The sequence below is a fragment of the Megalops cyprinoides genome, chromosome 4 (genome assembly GCF_013368585.1).
Source record: "Megalops cyprinoides isolate fMegCyp1 chromosome 4, fMegCyp1.pri, whole genome shotgun sequence".
Classification (NCBI taxonomy): Eukaryota; Metazoa; Chordata; class Actinopteri; order Elopiformes; family Megalopidae; genus Megalops; species Megalops cyprinoides.
In genome coordinates this window covers 32,645,082-32,672,916 of record NC_050586.1, presented here as the reverse complement: position 1 = coordinate 32,672,916, position 27,835 = coordinate 32,645,082, and the positions used below count along the sequence as shown (strand labels likewise).

Sequence of the window (27,835 nt, the reverse complement as noted above, 5' to 3'; positions counted from 1 at the left end):
GCCCATGCCCCCCAGCCTCTGTATCGACTGCCTGTTCAGGTGCAGGCAGGGCCTGCGTTCGAGTGGGTGAGGGACGCGCCCGAGCACAAAAAAAACACGGGAATGTGGACACCTTTCAAACAAGTTCATCTCGACAGGCATTTCTCACTCCTGCCAGTACCCTCAGCAAGCTGGAATTAAAACGGATAAATAAACTCAGTACGTCTGTAGCAGAATGCTGACGTTTTTGTGCGTTAAATGGTTCGGATTCTCGCTGATTTGAAGGAATTACCTATCTGTTATCTATTATCGGAGGCATCTGTCTGAAACATGCAATCACACAGGTTGCTTTTCAAGGAACATTTTTGTCTTTTACATATTGTCTTAAGTGGCATTGCAAGTATACATTTCTGAGAAGATAATTTGGTTTGCCTGCAGGTGACAGCCCAAAAATGGGATATAATTGCTTTGCTGAACTACTTCTCGTTTGGTGTATAAATTTAATTTGACATGAAAATTTAATAAATGTTTCAGAATAAAACTCAAAGGCTGGACATACCAGGAGCACACCCATAAACTCTGATTGGTGAATGCTTGTTACAGTATCTTTGCTTGGACTTTTTCACACAACAGCAGTATGAGTTTTTGAATTTTGTCACAGCAAACTGCGAGTTTGTCACAGCAAACTGCGAGTTGTGTCTATGTTACAAGCATTTCAGTAATTATTATAACTGTAATTTTCATAATGAGAATATAGAGTTGGATCTCAGTGGTTAAATCAAGAATCCTAATCATAACTCCTTACGCTAATAATACTAATTTGATAAAATACAATAATCACTGCATGTAAACTAAATCAGCACAGACAATAATATATTGCTGCATAAATTAACTTTTGCTGTAAACAATGCAACCACTGCAAGGTAGATAATGTACCATAACTTGGTATATTAATTGTAACTATAATACAATAATTCAGTAGTACATTTTGAAAATCTTACATTTATGAGTTACATCCTGTATTTCCACTGTGTTTGTTGTAGATATCTGGCTTAAAGTTATGCCCACTTACATATGAACACAAATATTAATAACTAGTGAATTGTTATATTATGTGTAATTTAATAAAAACTAAGACAGAGTAATTAACATGGCATGTTTATCAAGAGGGTGGGGTAGGATGAGGTAGGTTTCCTGATACTGCGTGAACATGAATATTGATATACAAATCTATTTATAAGTAAATCCTTCAAAAGTTCAAGAATCCTCATACTGTGATTGGGAAAACAGTTTTTAATCTCTGAGCTCTTTGATCTTGGAATTTGATTGTGTAAACAGTTCAGAAGAGATTCTTTTTTTTCTCTTAAGGACTTCATTGTAACAGGAATGTTCCTGCAGAATCTTGATCAGTCCCCATATAGGGATCTGCTTGTTCTCATCTCATTTTGTGCCCGTATTTCTCCTCTTAATCGGCATGAAGAGATTCTGTTTGTGTCACCGCCTTGCCCAGGTCTGCCCCAATAAAAAGATCTCAGTACGATCAACTTAAAATAAAAAATAAATAAAATAAAACAAAAATAATAAACTAGGTTTAAGAATTCTTTTGAAATTGTCATCATCAGGGAATTCCTGCAGTGTTTTCTGTTTGTTGTGCATTTTTACTAATTTTAAAAATAACGGAATTACTCCAAATTTTAAGGCATAACATAGCACTTAAAATTTACATTCACATATTTACTGTATGCTTATGTGAATTCTGTCATTGCTTAAATTTTCTGTTATTGCGTTTCCACAATTGTGCACCGCAGAAGCTAATATGCACATTAACCTCTCCGATAACACCGGATCAATATGTGCCTGAAATGGAAATGCATGCAGACGGCAAAGGCTTCAATTGATCATGGTGACATTTATTTAGTACATCAACTAAATGTCCTGCCCCTGCCATAACATTTGGATAAACTCAGAGGAATCAATGACACCATGGCATGCTGTATACACATAGGGAGCTGATGAATAAGTCATGGTTTATGGAGCTTCTATGCTATTTTTGTTATACTTGTGTTTTTCTCTCCTTATTACAATTTTTAAATAGCGTTAGATTACAGAAGCTCTTTACCTAGGGAATATGTATGTTTTTTTTAAAACCTATCTTTTAAAATTGTGTGCGTGTATGTGTGTGTGTGAACAAACCGTAAAAATGTTCCAGATCGTTTAGATAAAAGTAAAGATCAAAGCAGGAAGTGTTAGTTTGTTGTTAGAAATTTGTTTTTGGGCCGACCAAAGCTGTTTCATTTTACTAAGAAGCATTTGCATTTTTTTTCTTTTTTATGTACTATATATAGCTCATTTGCATTAATTAATATACACTGCTATAACATTGCATGAAAATACATGTGGTTTGGATTCAGCATTTGTTTTCCCGGGTTAGTGCACTTCCTAAATCAATATTTTTCTACTTGTTGAATATTCAGAGCTTTATAATTAGAGGTAAAGCAGTCCAATAAGAATAGAAAACAAGTTATGAATGATTTTAATCATTATTCATGTAATTCTCTATTGGTGTCAACATTGGCATGTATTATTGACATTTATTTCAAGAATAGTGTTGTCTTTCCATTGCTGTTGTATACAACATTCACATGCCATTATTTTGTAGCATTATGGAGATGAATCAGTGCAGTTATGAAGAGAAGCAGAGACTGAGGAGGACACAAAGGCCACATCCTCCCCTCCCTCATAATCTAACCCGTAACCCCCGAGAGGTCAAATCTCACAAACCAGAGGCGTTCTTCAGAATCGCGTACAAATATCAAAAGACCACTTGTTGGGCAAAGCCTGTGTCTTTTTTCATATTAAGCTGACATTTGTGCTCTTGTCCGGCGAGCTCGAGCACATCGCCCGCGTGGAGTAACTCGACGGGGGCGCACGCCCGGGCTAGTGGACTTCACCTTTAGCGTCTCCCCCCTCGCCTCCTCCAAGAGGCGCGTCTGTGCCCGCCGCTCCAGCTCTGGAGACGATATCCTCTGCCGCCACGCGATACCGCTGAGGGCACCGTTACTCAAGAGCTTATCTCACACTGTCCAAGCATATACGATTCATGTTGCCGGGGAGTGATACGGCCCGGTGAAATACATATATAAAATAATTATAATAATGATAAATTCCAGCTTAGCCCAGTGTCTTGTCAGGGCTTTGGAAGGTTGTAATTTCTCCCCCCACAGCTGGCTTTTGCTTCTTTATCTGAGGAGGCTGGGGCAGCTCTCCGGCTCCTCACCACTGGATTAGGCGGGGGAGTAAACAAGGGGATGGGGGTGATAAAGTTAATGCATCCCTCTTTATCGGCGGCCCCCGCTTCCCCGTGTCCCCCTCCCAGGCAAGAGTGACCCCTTCTGCGTGGTGGAGCTGAGCAACGACCGTCTGCAGACGCACACCGTCTACAAGAACCTCAACCCAGAGTGGAACAAGGTCTTCACCTTGTGAGTAATCCCCACCCACCTGCACGCGGGGACAGAGAGACACACACACACACGGAGACAGACGGACACACAGACGCAGACAGAGAGACACACACGCACACATGAAGAGAGAGGCAGACATGCATGCATATACTCAGAGACACAGGCGTTCTTACACACAGACACACTCATACACAAAATAACATGTCGCAGGCTAAACTTGGAAGGACAGTGACTTGGAATAGACTATTCTATGTATACTAAAAATATAAATACATATATATATATATATATATATATATATATTCAGAAAAATTTATGTTTCTATATATATCAATATGTTTTATAAATATATCATGTGATATATATCATATGATATTATATATCATATATCGTGTTTTGTTATGTGTAAGGGAGCATTGAATTTTATCATTATCATTATTGAAAGCACTCATTGGTATCAAGATGCTGAGTCATCTTCCCTTTGTGAACTTTTGTGTCTTTTGTCTCACTGAGCAATTGCACAGGAACCCTACAATCATTATAATTTTTTTTTACAACATAGGAAGAGTTTTTAAATCTGTTTTAATCTCACTGAATGCAGCTTCAAGCATTTTAAACCTTCAGTGAAATTCTAAATTCATATAGCATTTTCCTGTCTAACCACTGAAGATTCAATTATCTTAATTATGCACCTCATTAAAATGTTTGCTATAGACTGTATGAAGCACATGAGGACAACATCAAGATTTAATTATCCTAAATGCTGGTTTAAAGCTGTACAATGCAATACATTGCATTGGTTGTATGCTGCATTGTAATATTTTCATATCCTTGTGTGGGCACAGTGAGCCGTTGTAACACGTTCACATTTGTGTATAGTTTCTGAATGTGTTTATTGCATTTATTTATAATTTTATGGTGCACATTTAAGATAATGAAGAGGGGATTCACACTGTCATAGTTAATAAACAAGCAAAATAAAATCAATTAGTTAAATAATGCATGTCATTTCCATGCAATGTGAGTTATGCCTTGTTATTAGGAGTTATACATTTAAGCAATTGTAACATGTAATCATTTTTGTACAGTGATGCAAATACTAGAGAGTTAAGGAGTAAAAGAGTATAGTTCTGTACTAGTGAGGTGTTCATGTGTAAAACAATAATTTTTCCCTCAACAAATGTTTTTCCAAATATTTATTTGTTAAATATTTTGTAAACCAAAATGCCCTCACACAAATAGTATATTGATAGCCGGTAGTTATTCATAAATTATTTCATGAACTTAATTGACATGGTTCATCGTGTTCACTGAAAGATTTCAATAGTGGAAATTCATCTTTGAATTCCCATGGAAAGGACATTAATCTGGTCTTCCTCAGAGCTCTGGTGTCTTTAAGAGTAACCTCATTTTCCTTCATTAGAGCTCTCCTCAGTAGCCTACTTTTCAAAGATAGCATTTCAGAGAGAGAATTACTCCTCTGTTTTTTTTTTTTTTTACTTGCACTCTATATGGTCAGACACAAAGCATTTAATGAATTAATTTAGTCAGGACTTTAAAGATTCCAGAGATGTTTATTTTTAGTCATTGATAACCACCTCTCCCTGTCTATTCCTCTCTGACTTTTCCATTAACCAGCAACGTGAAAGACATCCATTCAGTGCTGGAAGTCACGGTTTATGATGAAGACCGGGACCGGAGTGCAGACTTCCTGGGCAAAGTGGCCATCCCCTTGTTAAATGTGAGTCGTGACCAGACACCGCTGCTGATGTCTTTGAGTGCATTTGAAAAGTAAAACAGCAAAAAAAAAAAAAAAAACATCAGTGGCTCAGTACTTTCTGGGCTGAGATTTTGCATTCGTAACACAAAGAGAGAGAGAGCGTATGAGAGTGTGTGAGTGTGAGTGTGTGTGAGAGAGAGAGAGAATAAAACGCATAATACAGCTTCGCAGGCTGATTCCCCAGGATAGTTAATTTCTCCCTGACAGTGGGCTTCTGGTAATGAACAGGTACTTGTCAGAGTTGCCACAGTTGTTTTGGGTTCTCTGTCAGATCCAGCAGCTGGGAGGTCAAAGGTCGGGGAGGGAGTGTATTCAGCTGGGCTTTGGGAGACAGACGGCTGTCATGTCCTTTTCCCGCAGATTCAAAATGGTGAACGGAAAGCTTACGCCTTGAAAAACAAGGAGCTGACAGGGCCAACCAAGGGGGTCATCTTTCTCGAAATAGACGTGATTTTTAATGCTGTAAGTCTCTTTTCTTCTCTGCCTCGCCTTTTATTCTTCTCCTTCCACTTCAGTCCTGTCGCCTTCCATTCCTCCCCGTCCCGTAATTACCGAAGACGAGCGGGCTTCCCTGAATCGCCTTTGTTTGCGAATGCGACGAATGTGTCACTGCGTGTGTCTGCCGCCATTTTAGTGGTGTGAGAGAACGCTGTACTAGCACACATGGCGTAGATGCTGTATATTCAGCACAACCATAAAGCATATTTGTGTATGTGTGTACAAGGCTCTAATTTAACAGATATGACCGTGTTATTTTGTTTATTAAATTTTTCATCCCTACTGTACATTGCCTATCAATACCAGAAGAGTATTATAATACAGCCTTAAATTTTCTTATGATTTTTTTTTTTGTTGCATTTTTTGTATAACCAACAGGTGAAAGCTGGGCTCAGAACTTTGATACCAATAGAACAGAAGTACATTGAAGAGGAGCCCAGAGTCTCGAAGCAGGTAACACTCTCAGGTTGCTAATGAACTCAGCCCCAAATCAAAGCCCTAATAAGGCTCTGTGTTTTTTTTTTTTTTTTAAATCCGTGAGTGGCAGCAGACAACAAGTCGCCGGGCGGCTCGGAGCGCGGGACGTGGGCGCGGGCGTGAAAAGAGAGAGGGGTTTTTTTTCCTTCTCTTTCCTCTCCCCTCTTCTCCGGGGCGGTGAATAGAAACGTCAAGCTGTCACAGCTCCGGCCTCATAAGGAGATTGGCCATCCAGGCGGCCCTGTGTGCCACCACTGCTAGGCACTCCATTGTCGCCAGTGCTCAATGTGCCTGGCTAACAAAGGGCTGAATCGGAGGGGCTGGCCCAGATCAGACCTGTCACAAAACGCTGTTTGGGACAAAACAGACATATATCCCAGGCCTTTGTCCCACCTTTTACAATGTGAAGATGCACACACCGCTTTTCATTTTTTTGCTGTCTTTCATTTTTTTTTTTTTTTATTCTGACTCATCGAAAGGACTTCTGTCAAGCGTCTGAATGATGATGTCATAGGGCTTTTTTTGGAGGCCGATCTGTCCAGCGCTCTTTTGTCGTGGCCCGTTGCCTGCTGGTTGCTTTAGACAGTGCCGCAAATGAGAAATAAAGAGAGAAAGCACACCCATGCGCGCACACACTCATCTGCAAATCAAACAATAAGGCCATTATATCCCAGCTTGCCATTTGTGCCATTTTTTTTTTCCACACGCGAGGAAAAACTCAAGAGTTGGGAGTGCATCTTAATTCCACTGCTCCAAAGTAAATTGGATTATTTGCAGTGATCAAAGCCTTGCGAGTTGAAGGCCATCATCAGATATGTCTGTTTCGTCTACAGGGGTGCAGCAGAGGAGTGCAGTCATTGGCAGGTCACAGCTGTACTGTGGTGAATTATGGATAAGCTGAACATTGGAAAAGCAACCCTCCTCATGAATGCCTTTGAACCAACTTTTTAAACATGACAAAACAAGACATCCTGATTTTTCTGGGATGGCTATATTTAAGACCCGATTGAATTGGTTTCCAGGTTTGCTCTCTGTTTTGTTTTCGCCGTTCCCTAATCAGAAAACCACCCTGCGGAATTGCAGTAATTTGCTCGCCGCTGGTAGGATGCCAAATATCAGCGGGGAGTTGAAATTATGCCTTGAATTATCGTTATTATTTTACCTCATTGTGGAGTTTATGGGGTCTTAAAGAAGCAGGATGGATTAAGGGCTGTGGGAGCGGTTTTCGGGAGGTGCACTGGGGATCGCGGGCGCTCTGCGCACCCATATCCGTGTTAGCGCTAGCACAGGCCGCCCCTCTCTTGAAACGGGCTGGTGTGGATCTGGTCCTGTGACCTCCCCCAGTGTTTAGCACTGCACTGCCCCGGTCACAAGAACCCCAGAGCTAACATGCTGTCCTCAGCGTTTATAGCAGGGAGTGGTAAATGGATGCTTGAACCCGTGTCTGTGTGCGCGTGTCTCCTTTCTCCGCAGCTGCTGCTGCAGAACTTCAACCGGGTGCGCCGCTGCATCATGGTCCTGATCAATGCCGGCTTCTACATCAACAGCTGCTTCGAGTGGGAGTCTCCGCAGAGGAGCATCTGCGCCTTCCTGGTAGGAGCCCTTTCCCATTTGCGGGACTCGTCCCATTGCGGTCCAAACCTGGCCCAGACACAGTCCAAAACCGGTACTGAAGACATACTGTGACACAAGCAATCACTGATGTGACACATGTGCTTGGGTCATTGGTGCAGCTTTAGCGGAGATAGCATCACACCACATGCATACAATTTGTCTCTGTCTGGGACAAATCAGACCAGTCAAATGATGGCCATGCTCATGGAGCAAGCTTGATGGAGACATGAGATTTGCACATTGCCTGGTGTGGTCATATCAACAGGGTTATATACTTGACCTAAGCACAGGAAACTGCCTGTTCTCAGTACTTCCTTGTGTAGGGGGTTTCAGCTGGTAATAAGTAGCTCTGGTTCTACCTGCTCTGGTGTGCTAGTTCTGGATGTGTCATCTTCAGCTTTGTCCATTGATTACCATGTTTTTCAGGTGGAAATGGTTCATTATATTTCTTTATTTATTGTGACCAAGTTGAAATGTGGTCACATTTTGAACTTATTTAGATGACATGTTTGGATTGACTTGGATTGGAAAGCCAAGTCATACCCCTGACCCCACTGTATATACATTGCCTTTAACCTCTATTTTAGTAATGAGACTGCACATCCATTACATTTAAATTCAACAATGACAACAGTTTTTAATGTTAACCACTGAGCTGAATATTTGGTTTAGCAAATAGCAAATCTGTGCTCTAGGGCAACATCTACATTGGAATGCAAGGGAGCTCCCCCATGTTCTGGGGCATTGGTATGATCCACAAGAGTGGCATCAGGACGATGTTGTATCAATTTACCGGACAGAGGGACTGGGAGGGGTGGCAGGTACCACTAGGTTAGAGGTTGCCACAGCTGCCTCTGTCAGAATGCAATGTGAAATGGCCTCAAAAGAGTGTGTGCCGTTCCCTCAGCTCACTGATTTAAACAAAGAAGGACCATAGGGATGACCAGTGAAAAAGTCTTTGAGAAGAGTTTTGCTTTTCTTGTTCACCCATTCAGTTTCATATTGCTTTTCTTAACCTAAAATGTGTGCATGAGTAGAACACTTATTTAACCACACTTGCATATTTGTACTCTAGGATAATCAGCACTGTGGTTTAATCCAGGTCTGCACTGTATTATTAGTTCATTTCAGAGACCGTTGAACTCGTGATGACGCTTAAGAAGACTACAAAAAAGTTAATGCTTGCTTAAATAAATTATTCCAAATTAAGGACAAAGCACGCTGTGATTAGTTCCAATCTACATCGCAATATGGGATTCAATCAAAATTGCAAAGTCTTCTTAACGGAAAGTGCTATTCAATTAAAAAAAAACCTGCCCAGGTTAATCCTGCAGTGTATTACAATGAAACGTCCTTTCAATCAAAACCTTGCAGCCATCTTTAAGGTAAAAGGCTCTTTATTGTAATATGGCACTAGCCTGAGCTGAGCTTTATTTGTCTTCTCGATTGAATTGCCCTTTTTTTCTAATATAAATCGGCAGATCTGATTGATTCCATGGGTAGATCCAGATTCAGTCAATGTGAGAGTCGCCACAGTGCTTTAGTCCCATGGAGTGATTCATTGGAGCAATATCGGTTTGTCTCGATACACACCTGCCTTCCATTTGCCTGGTGGTAAGTGATTGCCTTGGACACCACATTAAAGATTACCATTTTCCTGGGATCTCGAGCAGAAAGAATAATCTGGCATCTAATTCCATTGGATGAATCAAACCCAATTACTGGGAAGTACAGTATATTGTTGGAGTTTCACACATGCCGATGCAAATGATCAACAGTCCAAATCACTCTCAAGCAGGTTTTCCACAGTATGCAGGTCTGTTGTGCCTTGCTGTGGCAATGAGTAAATACCATTTAGGACTGTGAGGTTTATTTTTTCTGTCACAGAGATGGAGTGACCCTTCTGCAACTCTTGTAAACTAACACGAGTACATTAACATGTTTGTAATTTTATACTTCTGTATGTTCATCAGTTCAATATTATTTGACTTTTGTCTGTTTTGTAACAATGAAAGTTACAGAAAGAAGTTTACCTCTTGCTTTAGTAATTGGATGTATGTGGGTTACATGAACAGCCTGTCAGAGCAGGGTGAATTATGTTATATGTGAGGTAGAAAAAAACCCCTAATATCACAATATAAGAAGTATCACAATAAACAGAATATCGCAGCTCAATATTGTATCATGTCATCTAGGTTGTGGTACATATTGTACTGTGATGTACATGCCAGTACAAGGCCCTGTTGTAGGCCCAAGTGTGTGCATCTGTGCAGAAAAGCTATCCTCTGTCTCTGTGTCTCTCCCCCGCCCCCCTCTCGTGTAGTTATTTAGTCGTCAGACTTGCATTTATAAGGCAGGATTTGGAACACTAAGGGTGCTGTCATATGGAATGTGGATGAAATGCTTTCAGAGCTGTAATAAATAATCATCGCTCTTTCTCTCCCTCTCTCCCTCCGTCTCCCCCTATCTCTCGCGAGGACACGCGTAACGTCCCATCCCGCCGCTCTGTCACTCCTGCTCTGTGTTAAGCAGAAAAAACGTATAATTGGACAACTGAGCCCGTCATCAAAAGGACGCCCTGTCCTAAGCTCCTAAATCGCTGAATTGTAGCAGGAGACAAACTTATAATCCTTCATGTGTTTCTGCATAAATTGCTGCGGGACCTGTCTGTTAGCGCGGCCCTAGCCTTTTCAGCCGCGGTGTTTTGCATTAACATTTGGTGCGTGACACTTTTTGAATTTGTGCACAGCGCCAGCACTGGAAGTGCAGGTCACCGCTGGCCAACCAGAGACAGGGGAGAGACCCTATTGATCAGCTAACATTTCGATTCACGTGTGGGTTTTTTTTTTTCCGTCTTTTGTTCCCCCGACCAGTTGTCGCAAAATTTAATGAAAATGTCAGACAAAAATGTCAAGAAAGTCACCTAAAACAAGGTAGCATTTGAATTTCTTCGGTTTCCTTTCAAAGAGAGGGGATAATGAGGCATTTCATTTTAAATGACCCCTCTCAGTTGCAGGGCGCCCTCATAGTTTTTATTACTTTTATTCTAAAATAATTATATTCTGGTGGTACAGATATTTGTGCCATACAGTACATTGGACTGTATAATTTCTTTGCTTGGTGCACTACTTTATGCAAGTAAAAGTGCTCATTTCCATCTTACATATGCTTCACTTGATTCATATGGGGTGGTACTTGAGGAATTGAGGTAAAATGTCTTGTTCAAGGGTACAAAAAGCACAACCTCACTGGGGATTTGAACCCAGGACTCACTGGTTTAAGCCCAGGGCACGGTTCCACAAGCAATGTGTAGGTTCAACCGTGGCCTAGTTATAGTGTAATTGTGTTGTGTGCACTGGGCTTTATGCTGTAACTAGGCTACTCCCAGGGCTGTAACCGCTGCTTCGCTCTCTGCCCAGGGTTACAGAAGACAAGGAGGAAATCGGCTGATTTTCATTGTGACTCACTTGCAGAGGAAGGTGTGCCACACGGCATTCATATTACTGCTGATTTCTAAGGCTCGCGTGGCGGATCCATATCGTTTAATTACGTTTAGCCCACTAGCCATATTACAGGTGAGACAGGATAAAAGCCATGCAAGTTCAGTTGAGAAAGTTACAGGCGTGTTTTTGGGTTGTAGGACCGGTTCGGTTATGGGGTTTTTGTGAGCGCGGGGCCGGTACTGCGCTATCACCGCTTTATCGCTTCTGCTTAAGTGCGGCAGCTTCATTTGCATCTCCCTCTCAGCAGGTAGCGCCTCTTGCCTTTCCTCGTTCCCGAAGCCGCCTTTCACGAGAGCCGTTCGTAATTACATCGCTCATTTCTTTAAGTAGTTTTTTACAGGGACCATCTGGCCCAGGTGATGTGTTTCCGGAAAGCTCCGTACATCTGTTTTGTTTCGCGCGCCGGTGCCACTGCGGGTTGGCAGACAGTAAAATCACAGAAAAGAAGGAGGAGGAACAGAACACTCACTCACTCACTCACTCACTCACTCACTGACAAACCTGTCTGCTAACTGTGCTTACGGGAAACTTAACGCACCGTGTGAGGTGTTACACTCTCGTCAAAAGGCACTGCTCACACCCACATTGTACTCTGTTTTAAAACACTGCCTGCTCAGGGTCCGGGGTACACTGTTATCTTAATGTCAAGTTTTTTATTATATATTGAAAGGGGAAGACATGGAAGCAAAGAACAGAAAACCTAAACAGGTGTATCCAGTGGTAACGCAGTGCATGGTGGAAGAGTAGACGTTATATGTGGAGAATAGAATCCAGAGAATAGGTCTTTTTTTAATTTTGAAAGGGTGAATTTAATTTTTTCAGTCCTGCTGTGATTATGTTCTGCTCAGGTCATTACACACACACACGCACACACACACAGGTACAGTGTCAGTTACGCCTATTCAGACAGGCACACTCTGCTGTCCGCGTCCCACCCTTCCCTATAATCTCTTCACCATCGGCGTTGTTCTGATGTACAGCCATGACGGATCAATGTGCCTGGCCAATCCCCCCCCCCCACCCCCCTTAATCCGGCCCCACCCCCTCACCGGCCCGACGGACAGACCCGGCAGCCACGCCCACGGCCCGGTCCGGAGCTGCCCCCCGCCGCAAGGGGGTCAAGCGCTCGCTTTACCTTTCTACCTGAACACCTGCAAGCTGAGCCCGCTCTCCCATTCAGGGCCCCTGAAGAACGAGGCCATTGTGAGAGCCTGCCGGTGTTTGTTTCCGAGCAGGGGCTCATGCCAGCGCCGCCGCGCCGCTGAAAGACAAGGTTGTTATTGCTCCTGGGAGCGCAGGCCCCACTGCCTTTTTCACCAAACAAATTTGCTGTAACTTTATCTCCAATTGGGTCCTGAATTGGGAGCAAATAGACTTAGCATTGTTTGGCACAGGAAGGGAGAAGGGAGAAGAATGGGGTTTGTTGGGAAGCAGGGGAAATGATACCGGGGGGCTTTTATGTTCAGCAAAGTAGGACTCTTATCACGGGGAGAGTCCAGACAAGGGAGCTACTTTTGCTGGAAACTGGAGCAGCCATCACCTGCTTTGCATTTAGATCAAATTCACCCCTCGGTGAAAAAAGGGACGCGCATGTGCGCATAGGCGTGTGTATATTGGCACACACGTGCCGCTCACATGCCGCCATGTGTTTTCGTTTCCCCGTCCGCGGGGCGGGCCGCGGAGATGACCCTGCTGCCGGTCCCACACAGCTGCCAAGGCCCGCGGTCAATGCGGTCACTGCGGTCAGCACGGTCACACACTCAACCTCCGACTGAACCCAACCCCGGGACCCTAGTGCTCTTTCGGGTCTTCTCTAAAGGATCCTCTCATGAGGCAAGAAGCTCGCTGGACCCCGGGGTCAAGTGCGGGGCCATGATCCATCTGGACAGGGGATTTAGCATCCTGTTGAACTTCACAAGCAGAAAACAACAAAATCTCAAAACAAAAAAAGAAGCAGCGCGAACATTGTGGTGTCAATAGCAATAATTACCAATGACCGTGGTAGTGTTAATGAACTTGTTTATATTTACATACACTGGTGATGCAAGCATTGTTTACTGGAAACCCAGAGCATTGAAATCAAGTTTAATGTGTTATTTGATTCATTTATCATTCTTAGAAAGAGCGTTTTATTTAGTTTTAATTTTATTTTAAAATTGGTTCTTGCGTATTTCGGAGCATGCTTTTTGTACACACCTGATGTAGTACTCTCAATGTCCAGGAGGGGACACTACTTCACCACCCAATCTCCTCTAAACCGTCCACCAGCATGTTCATCAAATTTATCAAAGCAGCTATACTGAATGATTCTTCTGCAGGCTTCCTTAAAGAAGTATTTTCCTTAGGAGGAAGCGATAATTCATGGATATTGTTTTAAAAATAGGATATATATATATATATAACAAATGTACTTAAATTTTGTTTGGTTTTTATCCAAACAGGTAATTCTGCCTTATATATGCTAATGCCTCCAGAGCCCTTCTCCAAGCAGAAGAATTACTGCCAAAAAATAGGAGATTTACCCTTGGATTCAGGCAGCATTTGTCTTTAAATTCTATTGACTTTTAAATGCTGGTGTAGCATTTTTTTTCTTCGCAAGACAACCATTCACCAAAATGATTGGAGAAAAAAAGAACATGTGTGGCAAAAAAGTACAACTTGCATTTGTTTGTATTGAATGCAGGTTGAATGCAGGGATCGGTCTGATTGTCCTTGCTTCTCTAAAATAAATTAAGCACTTTAACAAGGGCTATGTAAGATGACAAGTGTCTTCTCAAATAAGATCCATTTGTCTGAATGGTAGGAAATTCATATTGATCCATCTCTGCTGAGTACGGAGTGAGTGATAGATGGCCACACACACTGGACAGGAAGCACGGGGAAAAAACACTCGCCTTTATCCCCAATGGAAGAAATAATTGAAACACATTGTTGCATTGTGTAGTCCATCAAATGGAGTGTTCATTAATTTACAGAATGAGAATCAGAATGAAACCAGCAATCGCACTAAGATGCAGGATGGAACACAATCAAGAGACAAGCCAGAAATAACTAATATTTATAAAGTGGAATGGTGAAAAAATGTAAATTTATTAATGGTAAAAATTCTGTGGTACACACAATTACTTTGTGTTCATTTCAGTTTTGAGTTAGATGCAGTGATACGAATATATCAGAAAAATAAGAGATGAAAACTACAATTACTTTTGCCGGTCGTAATACGACAGATTTTATATTAATTTTCAAATAAATAATGAAATGTATGCATATATATGTGTAGTTTTGCATTCCCTTTTTATATAAGTCAGGCTGACTGTTGAATTTCATGTATTTGGCTGCACCTCAGCACTTGTTTCAGTCGCAGTCTTTATGAGACTTTTTTTGCACTGTCGAAGTTTCTTGCTTCAGTCTGTGTGTTACATACATTCCGCTGTTCAGGCCTCTGGGCTGCACAGTTCAGCTCTGCTGTAGGGAGAGGAGACTGAACTTCTTTGTGCATTAGACAGTGTGCCCTGGTGTAGCATTCAGAGCTCTAATAGATCATTAAAGCATATCCATCTATTTCCACCTTGAGATGAATAGAGGTGTCTGTCAAAATATAATTCAATTAGCATATTCTTTAATTTAATTTAATTTCACATTTAAATTCACTCCCTGTGTTTATTTTCAAATATATTTTTGAAACAGGCAAAAAAGGCAAATGCGTTTTTTTCTTTCCTTTTCTTTTTTTCTCTTTTTTTCCTTGAATCTTGTGTTCGTGTGTTGGAGATGTAGTCTGTAATTTGCTGGCGGTGCAATTAGTGTTTTCTGTGCGTGTGAGTGTGTGTTATTTGCGTAGAGGCACACTGTGCTAAGGCAGGACTTAGCAGCGAGGTGCTTGTGGCCTTTGAGAAACTGCATCACAGGAGAACTTCGCTCGGAAGTGCGGCGTTTGATATCGACTGAATAATTGAGCAATGCCCCACAGTGGCGGTGGCTGCTGAATTGCGCCCGGGCGGCGTTGTGTCTACCTGGCTGCACACCGACAATGCAAATGCACGCTTAAAGAGCCCGTTTCCTTCCTTCCCATCCTTATCTCCACATCTCTCTCCTCTCCCGGAGGGGCGTGTGGTCCCCTGGCCGGGGCGAGCGGCCCCCCTGTCCTCTCGCGGGCGCGGGCCCTAGCTACGGGGAGTGTGAATGCGAGCGGGGTTCACCTCTGGTGGGCCCCGGTGTCGGGCTCCAGCCCCTGTCAATCAATCCCAGCCCAGAGCGAAAAATAACCGCGCGCAGAGGAGCGGAGGAGCAGCGACAGGTTAAACATCCCACGGCTAGAGAAAACAAAACAAACGGCAAGCAGCAAGGGACAATTCAGTCAAAAAAAATTAAATATGCAGGAGTAAAAATAAAACTTTGTGGTAGGCATTCCAAATATCACGCAGCGCAAAACACATAATATAGTCAGTAATGTTTATAATGAAAATGGAGGTGAACAGAAATCCATTGCAGTTCATTAGATATGTCTGTGATTGTAGCTACGAATATTCTTTTTCCACAACAGCTCTGGGTGAGCAGTTTTGCTCTTTTAGGCAGCAGGTCTCAATTACTTTTCTCATCGTTGTTTTCAGTGAAAGAATGTCACAGTTCGGATACATTATGCATTAGGTATCAGTGTTTTGTTTTCATAGCGGTACGGTACATGAATTAAAATAGTTTACTAGCGTTTTGGGAAGAAAAAATGATACGTCACATAAAGTGCAGCTGGAGTTTAACTAGGTGCTGTTGAAGTGCTGAGCTCATACAATGGATGAAAGTCAGGTTTTGAGAGATATTGAATCTGGAAGATAGGTAGACTGTAGGCTGGAAGTGTGTCTGCTTGTAAACACTGTTGAATTATTGAAGATTATTTCTCATATTCCCAAACAGGCCTTTATTAAAAATCTCTTATCTGTTGTTTTGCGGCTGGCTTGGCGGGAGTTCTGTGCTGGACATGCCTATTAAAATAAAATATTTTGCTCGAAGCGTTATGCAAATTCACTGCCCAATTCATTTATAATGTATTATTAATGTCTTTGTTTTGTTTATGTACACAAAGCCATATTTTTTAATATTCATTTGAGTTTGAGTGTATGATTGAATGTGTGTGTGTGTGTGTATGTGTTTGTGTGTTTGCTTGCGTCTGTGTCTGTGTGCATGATTATATGTGTGCATGTGGATTACCTGTTCATGGTCAGGATTGAATTTGAGACAATGAGAGATTAGTGAATAGCATCAGCATGAAACGGCGTGCTGTTTTTGTCCATTAAAGAAACGGGGCAGATGTGATTTTTGATACTTAAGTGAAACATCGAAATAGGAAGCTGAGGTTACATTTTAGTGCAGGATTGACTTCGGGAATTCGAGTCGATACCCCACAGAGCTTGTGTGTGTGTATGTGTACAGGTGAGTGAATGAATACCTTTGGACGCACAGCCCTGAGAACAAGGTGCTCCCGAAAAGTGATCTGTGCCACTGCAAGGTGTTCTTTGCCACCCCCCTCCACCCACCAGCCTAGGAGTGGGGGGCACAGGGACACCAGGGGCTCTGTGATGGCACCCCTGCCCCATGCCCAAATAAATAAATGTAAATGTAATGCCGCTGCTGGACGAGGCCCATTTAAGGAGATTTATTAGTCTGGGGGGCCCCCGCATGACCCCCACCCGTAGCACCAACAGAAGGCCTACCGTTATCTGACCGTGTTTTGTGGTCGATATCCCGTGGTGACAGATTTTATGGGAAGAGAAAACATTTGACCGACAGCTTGAAGTTGTACTTTTAAACAGAGATATAAGAATTTCAGATTCAGGCTTAATATGTACAGTATCAGACCAAGCTGAAAAGAATATTAATATAAATAAAATACATTATCATTATGACATGGATATATTGTTTTGTCTGGAAAACTTGATTTAAAGTGTTTTATGTGTGTTTAATGCTTTATTGATCTTGACATACCAGTATTTGGTGAATACTTAATTACAAAAATTATAAGTGTACTTTGAATGTATAACAGTTCTGCAAAATAGTAGTTCCACTCTGTTAGCAATTTAATAAACTAACAACCAAAATATTTATTTTATTTGTTTTGTTTAATTTAATACATTATTAATTTTAAATAGTTTTTTTTGAATTTCTTGATTGATGTCATCTTCAAAATGTCTAATTTTGTGGTGTGTGTTTGTGTATTTTTCTTACATATTTTGTTCTCTATATTTTTTTAAATATAATGAATACAAAAAAATTACAGTTGAAATGTTTTTAGATCAAATTTTGCATAATGCAAAAAAGTAGGTACACGTAAGATCTTAAATACATATTACTAATTCACCCTCACGTAATGTTTTTTATACAGAAAGCCATTAAAAGATTATATGTACTTTAATGCATCTATTAAGGAAAGAGCGAGCTCTCCGTCAGTGTGACATTTAGATTTTAATCTCTTTCTGCGGCTGTTGCCTCAAGTGTGGCTCCCACTCGCCGTTTATGGTGACTAATTAACGGAACAAAAGAGTTGCCGCAAAATGAAACATACAAACAGTACGTGGAGCATTAGAATGGTGCATTTTGTGCATACGTGGAAATTGGTGCAGAGCCAACTGGTGTAATTTTGTGTCCTATGGGTTTTGTGCTTTTTTTGATGTGTTAGGGAAAAGTCGGCTTGAGTGAGCGGGGAGCATAAGGAGGGCACTCTCATCCGCGCTCTCTCTGCGCAGTTCCCTGCGTATCGGTGTCCATCGGTAAGCCGCTTATGACTCGGTGCCGGCGCGGTCCGTCTCCGCGGTGCCCGGGTTCGAGCGGCCATGCTTTTTCGGAGAGCACGCTGGAATGTTATCTCCACGCCGCATGGCAGCCTGCTGCGTCGAGCGTCCGAGAGGCAATTAAAAAGCCGCGCTCGCCGCGCCCGCGGTCACCCTGCTCTCCCGCCGGGGGGACCGGCGGAGACACGCGCTCTCTCAGACAATGGGGTCCGCCGAGTCCGGCGGAAGTGGACGGCGCAGCCCCTCTGCCAAAACACCTGTTCACTGGGGTGGGGCGAGGCCGGTGCATGCATCGCCTCAACGAAAGCTGAGACCCTCTCCAAGTACAACAAATAGTATTGTGGAAAATGACATAGCAGACAACCTATGGGCAGAAAAGTCCTCGCTTAGCAGTGCCGTGGTGTATTCTGATGCTTATTAATGAAATCGGCCACACACAGACCATTTGAGCCGGCCCCAGTTCTTATTTTACTGAACTCTCGCGTTTCTGGAATAGACAGGTCATGGAGGACTGACAGAGAGGCCAGCCCTCAACTGCGTTCTTGCTGAGAGAGTTAAGACACGACAGATACGACGGACACCCAGACACGAACGACCGTCACCCCACCCCGCAGAAATCGCCTTCATTATTGCTATTACCAGATTGTCATAAGTGCTGTTATTGTGCGAAGGACGTCTTCTTTTGAACCCTTCAATGGCTCATCTCAATGTAAAGAACCTGATGAAAATAGGGGTCTCCCAAGCTGTCCACTCTAACAGTGCGGCAGGCGGAGTGCGAGGCGAGTGTAGAGCCGGGTTCAGGGTCTGATGGCCTGTCTCTCTGTCTCTTTGTCTCTCTCTCTCCCCCTCTCTGTCATTCTCTGTGTCTCTCACTCTGATTCTCTCTCTCTCTCTCTCTCTCTCTCTCTCTCTCTCTCAGCTCTTTGTTGTGGTGGTGTGGAACTTTGAGCTCTACATGATCCCGCTGGCGCTGCTGCTGCCCCTGGCCTGGAACTACATCCTCATCGCCTCGGGGAAGGACACCAGGCAAGGCGATGTGGTGAGTGTCTCTGCGCACTGACCTCCCGCCGTATCCCTGCACCAGCCTGCCCTAAATAACCCCGATTGTGTCATACTGCAGTGCTCAGAGTGGCCACGCTCAGGTCGCTGCAGACCAGAGCGCGGCGTCAGACAAATCTGCTTTGTTGTGTTGTTTTGTTTTTTTCTTTCAGTACAGTATGAGTAGATAATAATAAATAGCAAAAGTAACATGAAAAATATTGTAATCCTGACACGCTGAAGTCTGTTTGCATAGTTGGGACTACAGAAACTATATGTTGCTGGATGAGTCACTGCTGCTAATGTTGCTGTCCAAAATATTGAATTAGAGAGAATCTCATTTAAATGTAGTTGTTTAAGTTTAAGCAAGACCAGCAAAATGCAGTCAGACGTGAAACTTAATCATCAAGGTACCTTTTCTGGCTGCACGCAAAGTGAGCATCAGTAGACCCGCATTGTAATGTAAGTAACAGATTATATTTTTAGGTATTTAAAGCACGATGTATAGCGGGGCCTGACACAGCAGGTAGTTATTTCAGAACAGACTGTTTTTGTTGACCTTAATGAAAATCTTTTAGCACTTTAAAAAAATTAAACCTGTAAAAAAAGAAAAAGGGAAAAAAAAACTTTTTTTCCTCTCTTATTTGAATGTCTGCGGAGGCATGAAAGAAGTGCTGTCATTGCAAGGGCCCTATACCACTTACCTCGGTAGTTTATTTATTTGTCATTTTTTCCAATTAAATGATGTCAAAGCAATGTCACACAGAAGTGAATATTTTTTAATCATCTGGAAGTGCAGTTAAAAACTGGAGAGAGAGAGGAGCTAAACTGAAATTGAAGCTAAAGCATGAACACTACTGTGATTCATTTTAATAAGTGCCTCTCCAGGCTGGTTTAGGGCTTCTAGTTAAGCGGCCGTGTGTTTCAGAGGAATCTTAATTTTTCATGAATACACAGTTAAAGAATGGACTCTGATTTGTACGAGATAATGGCTGAAACAAAAAAAAAGTAATTTTTCACGCCTTTTGAATTTAAATAACAAATTATCTTCATGAAACAGAATTGAAATAATGTGGCCGTAAATGAGAAATGAGTATGGTTAAACGTGCCCAGCGAGTGTTCCTCAACGCACAGCTCTCACAATAACCAATTAAAAATACGTTTCATATCAATAAACGGGTTCTATGCGCAGGCTGTCGATGAAAGCATTGATAAGGCAAAAAATGTTTTGAGTTTTCGGCGTGAGAGTGATGAGCTTTAAAACAACGCTCTCAGTTAATGACATTTGCTGAAAACAGAGTCCTCAATCCCATTAATATGGATAATTCTCCAGTCGACAGCTGAGGACAGATTGTCCAAGATGAACACAAATATGTTTCAGGCAAGATGCAATCATTAAAAACATGGGTGCCTGCTTAAATAGAAATGTATTTCTTAAGCTCAGGCATGTGACGAGGAACACTAATATGGAATACACTATTATGTATTTCATATACCCGGAGAGCAGTTATTGCAGGAGTTATAACATCACCAGAGTCACTCCGCTAAATGTCATCTTCAACCCACAAACTGATAAGAACTCTTCTCTCATCAATGATCCACAACAAATCGTGATTGGTGCCATTTCTAGCAGTTGTCTTTTTCTGGTATGGCTCAACATCAAAAGGTATTCTTATGTCTCTCTCTTCCACCTGTGTGCACTTACATGGTTGTAAACCCTGATAGAAGATGTGACACAACTGTCATATTTGTGTACAGTTTTGTGTGCCGTTTACATAGATAAAAAGGGAGAAGCACTCAGAAGGGTGTTTGTGTTACTTGCTCTGAGGTGGGGGAGTTTAATGCAGTTTCGATGCGCTACGGAGTGCGGGCAAAAAGCCATGTGAAAAGGTGAATTCAAAGCCGCCCTCTTTCAAAAATAAACGCGCAATCTCTACAGCAAGAGCTTGGCGTTTTATCTGAGCACAGGAATTGATCATATCACAAACTCATATCACAAAGTGGTGGTGGGACTGACAGTATGAAAGTATGAGGATTAGTATTATGGCAATCACTAGTTGTTCAAATATGTGTGGACATTGGTTCGCCCCTATATCTGTTACACTTCCCAGTATTTCCTGTAGATGGAGACATTGTTTGCAAAAAAAAAAAACTGAGCACAAAAATTGTGTACTTATTATGAGTATTTTTTATTCATCTGTACTTCCTTTTAAATTGGATAAAGGGGCATTTACCACATGAAATGGTGTGAAATGTATGGGTTTATTGTATATCAGTTTACGTGGCTTGCGGTAACAATGTGCCACCTTCCCACGGCCATGAGCACAGGTTTTGAGCGCTCCGTCAATGAATATCTATTAGAACTTGTCTGGTCAGGCTGGTGTATACTAAGTAGACTTTTTTGTCTTGTGTCCGCTTGTGGTGGAGAGGTAACGCTGATTTTGAACCCCTCCGAGCGAGGTTCGATGAGCTCCAAGGCCGGCGGTTCAGGGCAAGTTTACGGCGATGAGGTTATTGAGTCGGGATGGTCCGATAAGAAACACATGACCGCGAAGCCCGTCCTTGCTGCGTTTGCGCCTTTCTCTTCTCTTTTTACCCCCCCCACACACACACACACTTTCTTTCACTCCATTGTTCTGCATTTTGACGACTGTAACCACAACAGATGATCTGTTCTGGGCTGGCGAAGCTGTCAGAGTTCCGCTCGCTGACACAATAAACAAACAGCGGCCGTCTGCTTCCCATTAGCCGCAGTGCGACTGATGAGGGAGGCTTGTTTTTCAGAGTAATTAAAAAAAGGGGGGAAGTTAGTTTATTAGGAACTCCATGGAAGGAATTCAGATATTTCTCCGGAACTCCAAGAGAGGGTTGCGGAAAGCAGGGATTAATTGTTAAAGATTAGCACCCAAACAGACTTAATTGATTCCTACCCCCCTTTATGAGGTCATCACATTTTGTTTTACCCACAACTGTTTCTTCTTTTTCTTTTCCTTTTTTTTTCATTGCATGTCATTTAAGAAAGGCATGACAGGCATAAAGCATGTCTTTTTTTATTGGTTGTAGTTGAGGCTTTCTCGGAGTGTGATGTCTGCATCTCTGACAAAGTGAGTTTGTAGGGGAAAACTAAAAGTTATGTGTCAGATTTTCTGTTCTTTCTGGTTTTTCAGAGCTGTAGACAGAACTCTTGATCATGTTGGAACAGATGTGATGCACAGACTACCCCTGTTCGAGGATAATGGGGTCCTCTGTTGTGTCGTTGTTATTGTGTTGTTGTTGTTTTTATTTATTTGTTTTTTTTTTTTTACCTGACCTGAGATGCCTTCTTTAACGCGTGCAGCATGCAGTAATTTCATCGTGCGCTGCAGTGTGGCTCCCCTGCGTGACACATGCTGCAGTCACATGACGCGAAAAAACGAGAGTGGCCAAACAAGCTCCAGACCAAGCTTCAGAGGAGAGAGCGCGAATTCCTCTCCGTCCCCCGGGCGGGGAGCGTTCATTTGGCTTTGTAAGACGTCCAAATATTAGCATCTGCGCACACTGCGCCCGGTGGTGCTGCGCGGAGCGCATTACCAAAGCCCGCTTTCATTCGCAAGGGCCGCCTCCCCCGTTTGTTTTCGTAAACATTTCCATTGTGCGGCGCATATGGCGGGAAGTGGTCCGTGTTCTGCGCCCCGCTCCCGGGGAATTCTGGGTTCCTTGGATTCCTCCTGGGCCCTTCGGCGAGCGGCCCGGTCCAGTGCCAGATACAGAACATGGCCGCCCCGTCGGCCCAGAGAGCCCCGCCACTAATTACTTTAAACAACATGTAAAATCAAACCATTGTGTCTGTGAAAGGTCAGCGTCCGGAAAGCCGCGGTTTCCACGGCCTGGGATGAGAGTATGCTGAAAGAATCCCGCCTGAACCCATTTCTTCTCTTTTTTTTTTTACCTCCCTGTTGAACCCAGGCTCCTTGATGAAATAAAAGATATACAGCCGATGGGTTCAGTGTGTGCGTCTGTCACTGTGTGTCGCGACCGCAGTCTTTGTCTACATCGGGAATAAACAAACACCAACACGCTTTGTTCTTTGTTAGGGTGGCGACCTAAACTTTAACCTTCAGTCAGCTGACCCCCGACTCTAATTCTTTCTGTTGGCCATCACCCTCTGTCCCCGAAGTGGGAGAGGGAACAGCTCATCATTAATGAAGTATTACTTCACATTTAAATGCTGCATTTAAATGGCTCCAGTAAACTGTGACTTGGCTATGGAGAGGCCAGTGAGGGAGGCCAGGAGGTGGGGGCTGTTGTAGGTCCTCTGCAAAGTTGAGCATTTTTTTGTATTTAAAGGACATGAAGGGCTTTTCTCTGGGGAAAAAAATAATTAGTAGCTGACTTTGCAATGGTCATCAAATATGTTTGCCAGTTTGGACCTTTAAAGGAACTTTTTACGAAAAACTTGAGAATTTTTTAACTTCAGGGAAGGTGGTTGGGTGGTTCCAATGCCATGTTCCAAAACGCATATAGTATAAGTATAGACTACTTAGAATGCGTGGAAGTACGGACATTTGTGGCCACCATATTGATTTGTTCCAAAGCATTCAAAAGCAAGGAAATGTCGATATTGCTCAGCTGTATTCTCACGTGCCTGGGAGCAATGAAAATCGTAACATGCATTGAAGCATGCTTTATCCATACTTGTTCTCAACTACTTCAAACTACATATTCGAATTCAGAACAAGTAGGAGTTAGCCACTGAGGAACTCCTGTCCAAATGCTGGTGATCAACATATATTTTGTTTTCTCAACATTCTTGGTGAGAAATATTGATAATCTCTTTTGAAATACAGAAGAAGGTTCAATAAATGTAGTAAATATATGTATATGGTTGAGAGTCATGTTGTGTTGGTAATGAGAAAGTGTATTCAAAATGTATCTGTATTTTGCGTACTTCACACCTGCATATGTTTTGGTATGTACTAACCTGTATGTGGAGCAGCACATGCTACTGAGTAGAAAAGTATGTAAAATCCATATGCGTTATGGAACACATCAAGTGAGCCTCACATTGACATAAAATGTTTCCTATGTCTGACCAAACTTGGTTTTACATTTTCTTACTACCACCTTAGATGCCTTTTAAAAGGGAAACATTTCAGTGAAACGGATCTACGCGAATGTGGATGAAGCTGTTTGCGATCCTCTTGGACTGGTGAATGTACCTCCCCAGACCCTGTGGGGGGGCGAAGGTCTAGTCACTCGGAGTGGGGGCGGGGGTGGGGGGTGGGGGATGGTGTTACAGGAGCCTCAGTCGGACAGACGGTCGGCACACCTGAGGCAATGGCCTAAACTCTCCCCGCTCCTGTGCTCCTGTGAACCCCCTCAATCATCACTCTGTCTGAAACCTGGAAACGTTTGGTTGGGTGGGTGGGGGGGTTGGGGAGGTGGGTGTGTGTGGAGGGGGACGGTCGGCGCAGTCAAGCGACGGACAGCTCAGCTGGAATGGAAAACCGCAAGGCCCGCGGCCGCTCTGGAAGGCCAGCGCAGCCGAGCCACTGGCCCGGAAAACAGTTTACCAGATGTGAAGGTGTTAATTATAGCAGAGATTGTCATGCAAGAGAAACACGCTGACATCTCTCTCACCAGTGGATATGCAATTAGGCCTGTTTATGCAGTACCTTAAAGGGCAAGTGGAGGAGAGAGAGGCCCTAATGATCGCCGAACACATTCTAGATACCTATCGCTTTTCAGCTAAAACAGGAAATAAATTAAAGATTTATCTCTGAACCGGTTTCGAATTGATTCAGCAAAAATATTCAGCTGCGGTCCCTACACTTTTTCATTTGAATTTCTATCTTCAACGTGCCATTTGTCTAATCTTCAATCTCCTCTCGTTTTACATTTAAACTTTACATCCTGGGTTCTCTGCCTGTCGCTTCACGGAAGCGCACTCAGCCAGTCGTTAGGTCAGACTGCATGGTTTACCTGTGGATGGTGAGGCAAGTTGAGGTTAGTGTGCGTCCCTCTAGTGTTCTTGACTTCAGTGCAGTTTTATGTCACTGTATTCTGCTTCCCTGGCTCTGATCTTTTTTTGCTCATCACTGTAAGCCTTGAATATTATTGTTGAGAATTGTATGCGTTGTGGTTGAACCCCAGGCTTGTACAAATCATGTGATTCTCCAATGCCTTAATGTAAAGAATGGTCAGCTCACCTTTGACTACACAGAGACTAATGTACAGCAACAGTCCTAAACAGACCAGTAATATGGTTATGGTCAGTGAGTTTAGGCCAGTGTTGGTAGTCACCTTAATCTAGCTGCATACCTCAAAGTGCTCTGATTATCAGAAGATGACCGTTTATATGGAGGAAATAAGAGGGGGTTGGCAAATGTTGAGCGAAAGTGTATTGAAATAAAACTCTGAAGGAAAATGCGTATATGAAATAGCTGTGTGGAATAGAAATGTTGGTTCTGGAGTGTTTAGAAGAAGCCGGGCAGACCATTACCTAGCTGCTCCTGAGCAGATCTCGTACGAGGGGGAATAACAGCTCAGATATTAACTTAGCAGGAGTCCAACTGTAAGTGGGCTGTAATGATTGATAGATATCTCACAGGAGCTTGTAAAGTCAAAGAGCTGCTGGGTGCCGGCAAGCAAATAAAAAAACAAACAAACAAAACCCGCATTTTGCTTGTATTTATTCTTTTTTTTTGTATATTCAATCGATATCTAATTTTACCACAGGGGTGCTGAAGTGTGCAGGAGAATATCCGAAGCAGTTATTAATACGGAGAGACAGTCCTCTCTCAGAGCAGAGTAGGTATTGAGCGGCCGTGCGATTTGACGTGTTTCATACCGCGGTAACTCAATCAACAGGCAGCCCTGCTTTATTCTCGCAGTTGTCACCCCTTTTAACGGGCAGTGCGGCGTGGGAATGGGAACAAGAGAGGGCTTAAAATACGCACTGATATCGTTGCCTTCCAGTGGCTCTAACACACGAGGCGGCTTACGTATTTTCGCAGGCTGTAACAGTAATTACTTCCGTCAGATTACGTGACGCGTGAGGTCAGCCAGCAGCGCCGCAGCAGGTAAACCCAGCCCAGCTTCCAGTAGCGAGAGCCGCCACCTCGTCGCACGCGGCTCCACGGCACACGTTTCAAAGATGGGGTGATGTCGATTTGGAGCCGAACAGCGCACCCTCACCCTTTTACATCACGTTCCGGGGCGCCGCGCAGCAGAAGACAAACAAGAAAGTTTTTAGTTTCTGTTGTGCTTGTCGACTCGCTTTCACCCCTGCACGTCTAATTTAAAAACAAACTGCTTCGATGAGATCCTCATGAATAAATGATGCTCCGTGTTGTTGTTGGTTTTTTTATTTTTTAAATTTATTTTTTTTTGGCGTGCTTTAAAGGTGGGGCGCTGGGGAGAGGGCCTGTCAAGCCCACCGCGAGCCGAATCAAACCCGACGCCTGTCCCGGATCAGTCCCGCTTTGAAGCGCACCCTTGTCAGGCCCTCAGATCCGGTCCTCATTTAGGGCGCGCCGTGAGCCCGCCTCTCTTCCTCTCTCTCTCGCTCTCTTTCTCTCTCCCCCGAATTCGGCAGGTTCGCCTGAGCGCGGTGGATGCGGGTCGCCTCGCTCGGAATAATGACGAGCGGTAGAGAAGCCACGCCGCCCCGCGGGCCTTTCATCTGCCGGCGCCGGCGCCGCGCTCCGCCGCCACCGCTGCCTCCGCCGCCTCTCGCTCCGCCCGCGAGACAGCGGGGGGAAAAAGAAAGCAGCCGCCGAGCTACCAGGCAGACGCGCGTCTCTCTCTCTCTCTCTCTCTCCCACTGCCTGGCGCCCGTGACATCCCGCGCCGGCTGACAGGTGACAAAATCAAAAGGTCATGTCACTTTTAACTGGGAGCGTTACAGCCGGGCTGATTTCCCCCGTGCCTCCCGGCTCGGCGCCCCCCTCCGCGGGCGGGAGTTTAAAGCGCGGAGTGCGCCGGGCGCCTCGGCGCTTCATCCCTGTGAACTCTGTGCCCGCTTCGCTAATGATGCCGCCACTCCGCTCCGCTGTTGTTATTTTTGTTGTCGCAGTGGCGGTTGTTTGTGCCTCCTCGGCTTTGTCAGGGAGCGAGGGAGAGAGAGCGATGCCGTCCCGTAACTTTTCGGCGGTTGGAGAACAGTCGGGGTGCGACTTTAGTCTCTCCTGCAGGAGTGCTCCCCGGTCCTGACACTGTTGTGAAACTGGGACACCCTGACAACGCGGGCTGCGGTGATTGCTGCTGTCCGATACCAAGCGCAGATCAAGGCCAGTGATGGCGGGTGTCTTTTTCCGGCACGTGACAACTCCCTCATAGCAGATTTCTGTTTAAAGACTTGGCAGCTATTTCTGATATCTGGCATTACCTGGTATTTGCATTTAGTAACCTTGAATTTGGTTTTTCATTTAGCCCAGCAGCCACGCCACCTTGTAGCCTTCTCTTCCTATGTGGGTATTGGGTTTGGACGTGAGACCTTCTGGTGAAAACCAGGTTGCTACTGGAAGTAGTGTTAGTATGCCAACGCTCTTCCCTCTGGACCAAGTATATATAATTCCCTTCTTCAGGGAATCAAAAAAGTTCAGGCACTTCAGGCACATCAAAAGAGTGTGGGTGTCAACCCCGAAGTCCTGGTCTAAGCAGACTGCAAGCAGACATCTCTGCATCTGACTGCTTAATGCTCCTCCCAAAAGCTGATTAGCTATGCAG

General features: G+C 43.6%; 1 protein-coding gene across 10 annotated transcripts in view; it reads left to right on the top strand.

The window, feature by feature from the left end:
* Positions 1–27,835, top strand: part of mctp1a (multiple C2 domains, transmembrane 1a) — a 154,593-nt gene that overhangs the window by 91,800 nt on the left and 34,958 nt on the right. For all 10 annotated transcript variants that reach the window (XM_036527391.1, XM_036527387.1, XM_036527386.1 and 7 more), the window contains 6 exons: positions 3,356–3,458; positions 5,079–5,181; positions 5,581–5,682; positions 6,097–6,171; positions 7,669–7,788; positions 19,008–19,127. In XM_036527391.1, coding sequence (XP_036383284.1) covers positions 3,356–3,458; positions 5,079–5,181; positions 5,581–5,682; positions 6,097–6,171; positions 7,669–7,788; positions 19,008–19,127 — 623 coding nt within the window. The remainder of the gene's footprint in view (positions 1–3,355; positions 3,459–5,078; positions 5,182–5,580; positions 5,683–6,096; positions 6,172–7,668; positions 7,789–19,007; positions 19,128–27,835) is intronic.